The 8621-nt window shown below is 35.4% G+C and overlaps 1 protein-coding gene across 1 annotated transcript; it reads right to left on the reverse strand.

Moving 5' to 3' along the window:
* Positions 1-1703: 1703 nt before the first annotated feature.
* Positions 1704-8425, reverse strand: LOC139720198 (uncharacterized). Its single transcript, XM_071631561.1, has 9 exons — positions 8242-8425; positions 7542-7706; positions 6317-6354; positions 5200-5304; positions 4737-4788; positions 4263-4379; positions 3518-3616; positions 2868-2930; positions 1704-1870 (listed from the first exon to the last, which is right to left on the reverse strand). Exons 1-9 carry the CDS (start codon positions 8423-8425, stop codon positions 1704-1706), a joined length of 990 nt encoding a protein of 329 aa, XP_071487662.1.
* Positions 8426-8621: the final 196 nt, after the last annotated feature.

The following is an 8621-nucleotide window of genomic DNA, read 5'->3' on the forward strand; positions in this document are numbered from 1 at the left end:
TTCTGCACCCGTGCAGATGTTATGAACAATTGCAATTGACACTCTTCCCTTACACCATCTTGCTGGTGCAGTATAGATGCATGCATGATGCTTGTAGTGATAAGATGGTGTTTCGGGTTAAAGCAAAGTTTTGAAAGGTGAAGTGTTACACCTATATTGTTTCTATTACAGTGTATTAATACTTCAGCATGCTAAAAATCAATCCAAGATCGAGCATCTGGCAGCATCAATGTCATTGACCTTCGGCCAAAGGTCATTGAAAAGAGCTGGAAATTACTCTTGCAAACGTATTGTGCGTCTCCATTTAAACAAGTAGGATGTTTCCTTCTTTCCAGGATATGATTTTCAAGTAGTCACCTCAAGAAGTCAGACACCTGTGCCAGGGATTGTATCTTTATGTTGGAATGCCAGTTTGACCTGTGTGCTGATTGAGGACCCCAGGGTCAAAATACCCCAACAGTTGGAGATGTTTCTTCAGTATGTTGTACAAAACTTGTATATGAGTTAAGTCAATAAAATATTTTGCAATGCAAATGATTGTATTTGTCTTTATTGTCACTCTCAATTCTGTTAGGAATCATAGTGTGTAGATATGCTTGTTCTCTTCTGAGCATAACTTCTGCCATGGCAATGCCATGAAATTTTTAGCGCAAGCACCCAGTTTCTAAACCTCTATGTGTACGTGTACATTATATATATTCTTATATATTATATTCTTTCTCATAAACATATACAATATATTGTTGCCATATACACTCTACACAAAATATATATTGTATTTCTGGTATGAATATACTGTACATGTACACCTCTACATTTTGATTTGAATATGGATATCTTTTACAGTGTACTTTTAGTACTCACATTATGCAAAGCCATTACAAAGACACACACTTTCCTCCTATATATGGACATTTCCGTTATTACCAATACATGTACATGTATTTACATGTTTAGCACTTATGGGTAAGAAATAAACGGCTTTAAATACCAACAATCTTTTCAATCTGAAGCTAACAATCCACAGGAAAACTTGTACAATGTCGACAGAAATGCAATGTACTCAAATTTCACATTGTACAGAAACTGGATGTGAACTCAAAACAATGAAATATGTATATACATGAATATTATCATGCATACACCTAGTCTCAGACAGCAACTTGCTTGATGTTCAAATTAAAAACAAGCTTATAATATGTTCCATTTTAGAAATACAACACATATGCCAATACACCACTAATAGAAATACAATGTACTGTAAACAGCAATAGTTGAAAATGTATCTGAAAGAGAACAATAACTGGCATGAACTGAATATGAGTTCGAGTATTGTACAGCAGTCAAAAGCATCTTACTTCTACAGTGTAAACTCAAAGCATGGACTCTGGCTCTGAATCCATTTCATTACAGAAGTAGTGTCTTGAAAGAAGCCCTACATCAAATAGCTTTCTTCATGCTGAGAGAGAGAGAGAGAGATGGAGAGAGAGGGGGAGAGAGGGAGAGAGAGAGCATGCGTAACAACACTGTCATCCAAGTTTTCAAGAGAAAGGATTGGGCAAACCAAACCTGGGAAAGCATGTACAGTATAAAATCACAGTCTGATCAGCATAAAAGTATGTTCCTTATGCACAAATTGGTCAAATGAGGGGAATTTAACTTCATATTGAAACGCTTCTCTGAGATGCAGAACCACGGTTAGTCTACCTGAAGTCTGGGCTCATTCTCGGGAGAGAAGACATGGCAAGATGAGCCTTTTCTGGACTCAGAAGACCAAGTTTGACCATAGGTGGGGTAGCTGAGCTGCCTGTGATGCTGCTACTTTCTTGCCTTACATCCACCATCAGCAATCTGGCTGCTGCTGTGTAGCCTTGGAATGACAAAGGAGAATGACATATTACAAAGTAGACATTGTGTGTGCATCATGCATACTTCTACCAAGAAAAAGTTGATGAAAATGTGGTATGTTCTTGTACAGTGTACTTGCGTTATAGTGAACACGGTTATAACAAAATTGTTGTTCCAAGGAAGTAAAAATTCTGTTCCCAAAATTATAATCTGTATCTTTATACTGTTTGGCTATATGAATTTTCGATGTAACAAAAGAAAAGTGCCAGTCCCCAGGACTTTGTTATAATGGGAGTCACCTGTATTTACAATAGTGAAAAAAAGGGCTGTGCATTTGCATTTGAGGAGAATCAGATAATTTTCAATGAATTCTTATGATTTAAACGTCATGCAATCATCAAGTTAAATCTCCCTCACTCACATCATCTCAGTTGCTATCTTGCTCACATGACTCGAGATTTCATAACATATTTTAAAATTCACAGAACTCTTTCACATTCTTTGGAGAAGAAAAAGAAACATCTCTTTGATTCTAGTTAAAATATGTTACAGGGTGTTCATGTTTTAACACCTTCCATTAGGACGATTACCATGGTACATATCATTCTTCACACAAAGGTAAAGAAATAGCATGTCTCTGAGTTAATTTATGAGACTATTCCATAGTGAGCCATTTAGAGCAACAGCACGTCCTTCAGCCACGTTGAATTAACTTAACCAAAAAAGGAACTCATTTGCACAATATGACTACCAGTAGTTAGTATTCATCAAAGGTCGACAGGCCAAAATACAGTACAGTACTGGGACATTTCTCTTCATATTATTTTCTAAACCATGCACTGATTACTCCAGAAAAATCATAAATCACACCTTCATATCACTATGGGGTTTTTGTTTTGTTTTTATTTTTGTTTTTCCAAAATCAACACAGCTTCTGTGCTTCTCGAAACAGCCAACTATGACCTTCTAAGTTAAAGCTAAGGAGTCACCCCATCGTGCATGTGTCAGCAGTGGTTTACCTGAGTTGAGTGCGATGTACATGGGAAGAATGCCATCTGGTGTACATGAAGCTGAATCAGCACCTGATATCAAACAAAAATTAAACAAGACTGACAAAGATGAGGATAAGAAAATAAGGCAACAGTTCCATATGGAGCTGGACAGTGCACACATGCTTTGCTCACATTAAGATTTAACTATGGAATCAACAAAACTGATGTACGAAAAGTGAATCTAGAATGGTTGGTATAACAAGCTCATGCATACGATGATGCCACAATATTTTCTCTAAAATGAACAATTACAGTGTCTAAAAATGAGAACTCATACCATGCAAAGTTTATAATTGACATGTTAAGAAAGAGATCAAAACATCAATGTTCTGATTTCATTCTATTCTATCTTATATTCAATTACAATGAAGTAGTTATACTATGCAGAAACAGTTTACAAGTGCACAAAATAGTACTTTTGTGCTACACATTTGAATGGGACACTCATGACATTTTCATTCCATTCAATTGACAAATTCAGGCACTTCAATTTCTGCAGATAACTCACTCATCCTTGATGATAATCTTCACTTTTTATGAACAAATTAATGAATACACATCTGTTCCTTACATTTGGAACACTGCAGAACTGGGAACAGGCAAAGAAAAAGTTTTACCATATCTCAAAAGAAGTTGTATCATGTCAGAATCCCCTTCCATGGCAGCAATGTGGAGTGGTGTGGTACCAGAATTGTTCCTTGCATTCACATTAGCACCTGTTGATTACAAGGATGAAAGTGAACTGTCAGACACAATAGATATAGATTTTTTTTAAAAATTTTTTATTTATTCATTAATTCATTTATTATTATTATTATTATTTTTTTTATTTCTATTTTTATTTTATTCATTTATTTATTATTATTATTATTATTATTTTTTTTTTTTTTTTTGAGGGGGGGGGGGGTAATTGATTGAACTGCTGGACATCATTCCATTCTCTTCCTGGAAATAGGTTTTCTGTCTTTAAACCCAATGTTTTCTCAGTAGCAACAGTTCAACAACTATGCTGGCCACTTTGTAATCAGAAATAAAAAGATTTGGATGATTAACTTTGTTTAAAAATGTTTTACTAGCTATCTCCCAGGCCATTTAAACTTCACAGGGTATTGAAATAAAGTCTTCTTAGCAGAGAATACATATGTACTTCAATGCTGAATTGCATTTCATAAAGCTTCAGAAAGATGATAGACGCAAGATGAATTCTTAAACAAGCACAGAAATTATCTCGCATGTTACTATATGATCGATTCATCTGACCTGTTCCATGGGGGAAATCAAATACACTTCAAAACATTCCTCTTCTGATGCTGTCCCACCAATATATACCAGTATTTGTGTGATTTGTCCAGTAGTTCTTACCTTTCTCCAAGAGAAGATTGACAAGATCCTTGTTTGGGTATTTTGACCCAGAGGTGGCAAAGACAGCCAGATGGAGACAAGTATCACCATGGTAATTCCTGACATGATAATCAGCTCCTGGCAATGTAAACAACAGCACACAGTCATAATTCAAAGCTAAGCAAATGCATTTGCACACATACACATGTATGTACACATTTAAACAAACGGCCTGATGCTTTACAATAGTTGAAGAAGGTTTAAAATATGTGTGTGTTTTCACCCTATTTTTATTATATCCTAACAATACAAAGAACCTGCATAAAATCTCATTATCTTACATCACATCTGATATCAACTGGACATAAAATACAGGACATCATACACCATCATGCATTTAATTAAAGAGAAGAATACTGCAGAGGGTCAAAACAATCCCAGATAACATGCAAGGCTGACCATGAGAAAGTTACCTCTCCTAACACTAAGGCATACCTTTCTTCAACAAGTGATGAGCAAGTTGAGCACTTCCACCAATGCAGGCACACTGAAAAAATAGATAAAAAACATTTTACAGTCTGTTGAACTAGCAGCTGTTTCGAAGTTTGTTCATTAAACTTGAAGAAATTATGAAATATGCCATTATATGGTATCAATGCAAAATGCACAGCTCAAATTACATGTGAAATTGTAACTCACCATATTTTCTGCACAAGTTTAAAAACAAAATTATTATTTGCTACTTCACAAAATCAGTTCAACACCTATTATTACATGCAGAATCAATACACAGCAAAAACAGACCAAATGATACCACGTATAACAACTTATCAACAGAGTAAAAATACACCCCCCCCCAAAAAAAAAAAAAAATGTGACTGCTCCTTATTAGAACTTATCAAAGTCAATGACTTTGTACAACACAAAGATTTAAAAAAAAATCATCTTGAGTACTTACCAGGAAGAGCGTCATGCCATTAGAAGGAATGTGGTAATTGCAGTCAAAATTGAAGACATCCACCAGTCTCACGACTTCTGAAGCATTCCGCTCCATGTAAGCAGTCTGCAATGATATGGAAATTAAGAAAATAAAGATATTGCTGATGTTGTAACAAGCTATCCTTACGATGCAAGCAAGGTTCATAATAAATGTGTGTGTATTTTCTCTGTTTAGTGTTTACTGCCTACTTTTGCATGTACTTTCACAAACCTGCACATATTGAGTGACATTAAAAAAACAAAACAAAATCACACCAAGGAAGAGCACTGGCATTGAATCTTGAATATTCAACAAAGCTTCAGTCTTTCAAGAAGTATGTACATGATTCTATCTGAAGTTGGATTGTGGAAATCATTGTCATCATTTTATAACACACAAGTATACTTTCTGTAGATCATGCTGAGGTAAATTCTTTTACGAATTTATCATGCATCATTTCCAGTGTGTCTGCCACAAGAATACTGATATACTGTAAAAGTGGTTTCTTTCGTGTACAGATACTTTTGCAGTTTCCATCGGTGCCGACTTTTTCGCGTGTGTTTAAATTCGTGATCGGCAAAATCTGTGAATTCACAGTCGGCAAAAACTGTTTTATTTTGCACATGAAAACCCTAACTATAATCCAATTGTTCTTTTCTTTATTGAATAGAAATTAAAATTAAATGCAGGCTTACCTGAAATCCCGTCTCTCGAGTACTTTATAACATGCTGTACCTACATTGCGCGGTATCGCTGTGTGTGTGTTGACCATCAATATGCACTCAATGCGCGGAATCTTCGTGTGTGCATGTGCGCAATAGCGTTGTAACAAGCGGAGAGCTCAAAACATTTCCTTGCATGAGTAATTTTGCATGACTTTTCAAAACATTTTCGCATGATTCGGTTCAACCTCAAAGCGCGAAAATAAAACCACCGCGAAATAAACCACTTTTACAGTAAGGAAATCCTATATTGTATGAAGGAAAGTCAAATGAATCATAAAAAAATAAAGTACTTGCAGAATACTGCACAACTTAACTCTCATCAAGTCACTACTTTTGATTCATTAGTAATACATAAAGAAATCTGTACTCACCTTGGCAAGATCAAATATGCTGTATTCAGAGAAAGATTCTGAAAAATAAAGAATATTTCCTATGATTCAATGTAAGTCATTCATAGGCAGTCTATATAACAAAACAAACAAAATGATCAAAAAGTCATACCAGGACAGATAATATCATGCATCAATCAACACCAATTTCCATTCAATTAATTGTCATACAGCACTGTGAGCGACAGGTTGCATGATGTTTTTTCTTGAGGAAGATACAGAAGAAAGTGTAAATGCTACTACATGTATTAGCTTGTAGCAAGAGCATTTGCTCAAAGAATGGATAACATAAAATGTTTTGATAGAATTATGTTGTTGACAAAGGCCAAAGATTCCTTACACTAGCTCTTGATTGAATGCCATAAAACTATCAGTAATGATATAGAAAACTTGAAACAAAATATTGTGCAAAAGTCCCAAGCACCTGGTACAGCTCTACCACAAAAATACTATGATGTTACAAATAAAATGAACATTTCCACAAGTCAATACATAATTTTCAATAAATATTTTTCCTATTCTTATGCCTTTTAAAAAGTGTATGCACCTTGCAAGGCTGTGTGGCACAAGAATAACAATCAGCAAAATCAATGAAGATATGAAGAATTCTTTGTTGTTGCCATTTTGCGAGTCTTTAATTGCAGAAGTACAAGGTGTGCTGAATAGTCAGCAAGTAACAGTTCAAAACACAGTTATGTCCATTACATCCCCTCACCACCACTGAGCTTTCAGAAGTAATAGTGATCAGACAGTGATGCTGAACATTTGAAACATCTCATCTACTTAAGCTGCTGGTGATCTACAGTAGATATCAATGTATTAGTTACACTATATGTAATATTACTGCACACTTGTTCATTTCAGGTTCATTTTTTTCCCTTTTTTTTGTCTACTCTGTCTTTAAAAGGTGTTGAGGATATTGTGCACTAATGACTGATAACCTCACAGACTAAATCATGAAGGCCAATTTCTAGATTCCTTATGGTCACTATCTGTTTAATGCCATCAGGATTGTAGTTCTTGACAACAATGATATTTTTATGGACATCCTGCAATTTATTTCAATATTCTACAATTACAATCATACCATTGCACCGAGGGAAAATACAGTATCTAAATGTTATTGTAGAGCAAACTTGGCTTTATATGCTGACAAATCTACTTGCTGCCAAATGGTATACTAGTATGTACTAACACCATCCTTTACCTGCCCCTCCTTTCGCCTGTGTAGATGCGGAGCATTGACAAATAAGCCACATAGTCCACAGGAAGAATGCAGTAAAGAAAGCTGCTATTGCCATTTCCCTCCATGACAGCTCCATGGCTACTTCAGACACATCATTGAACAGAATCTTGAGCTCATTTTGTGCAGCTGGAATGACAAGCAGATAGAGCAGGAGACATCGTCATACAGTAGGTATAAAAGAGAGGTAGACGACAATTACTGCTAAGATTCTAAATATCTTCATAATCTCACATGACTTCATGGTGCAACTGTTCACTTCCATGTAGTTTCTATTTTGCTAAAAAAATAACAACAACAACACTTTGATCGATCAATCTTTGCCTTTTCCTGTCACAAATATGACTTCTAGTACAGTACAAATTACTGCCAACTGAAATCAAGTCATTTTTTTTTTTTTTACACGAAGCCGTTCCTTTATCTTTTTTCTTCCCTATCCCCTCTTTTTTTTTCCCAGTTGTAATTACATTTTATATGTCAATTCTAATCCGAAACCTTTATTCTTCTACAATAGTTTCTCAGATCTATGGATCTACAATAGTTTCTCAGATCTATGGATCAACAATTTAACTGAACATCTATTTTTTTTTCTTTCAAATGACACACAGATTTCATATAGGTGTCTACCAGACCTACAGTCTAATAAAGAAAGATGTTTACTCACAGTGCAGTGATATGGCTACTAATGTTTCCACCTGCTCATATGCATTCAGCCCTTTGGCCTTCCACATCTGTATGTCGATAGAGGAAAGTGCATCTGTGACGAAGGAGCCTGCTGTTTCAGCCCTGGAGATGGCTGTTTTTAACAGCCATATCAGTCTCTGCTCCATTTCAAGCATTAGCTCCATTCTCCTGGTCAGGTAAATTATCTGGAACATACAGTGGAATCAAACAAATTCAGACAAAAAAAAAAACAAAACAAAACAAAAGGCAATGTACCAGTACCAATTACCCTATGCTGATGCAATTATTCAAAACTTTTGCTTTTCATATGTTGGGAGATCAAAACACTGATGACTTACTTGTGACATTACTAACTTTGAC

The sequence above is a fragment of the Diadema antillarum genome, unplaced genomic scaffold, assembly GCF_040938485.1.
Source record: "Diadema antillarum isolate AM-2024a unplaced genomic scaffold, OU_Dant_1.0 scf00000123, whole genome shotgun sequence".
Taxonomy (NCBI): Eukaryota; Metazoa; Echinodermata; class Echinoidea; order Diadematoida; family Diadematidae; genus Diadema; species Diadema antillarum.

Bases quoted from the DNA above. Each gene is read 5' to 3' on its own strand.
- LOC139720198 (XM_071631561.1), bottom strand. From the start codon at position 8,425: ATGGAGCTAATGCTTGAAATGGAGCAGAGACTGATATGGCTGTTAAAA. The intron at 7,707-8,241 runs GTGAGTAAACAT...TTGTCATTCCAG, and splicing joins AGTAGCCATATCACTGCACT to CTGCACAAAATGAGCTCAAG. The intron at 2,931-3,517 runs GTAAAACTTTTT...GTTTGATATCAG, and splicing joins ACAACTTCTTTTGAGATATG to GTGCTGATTCAGCTTCATGT.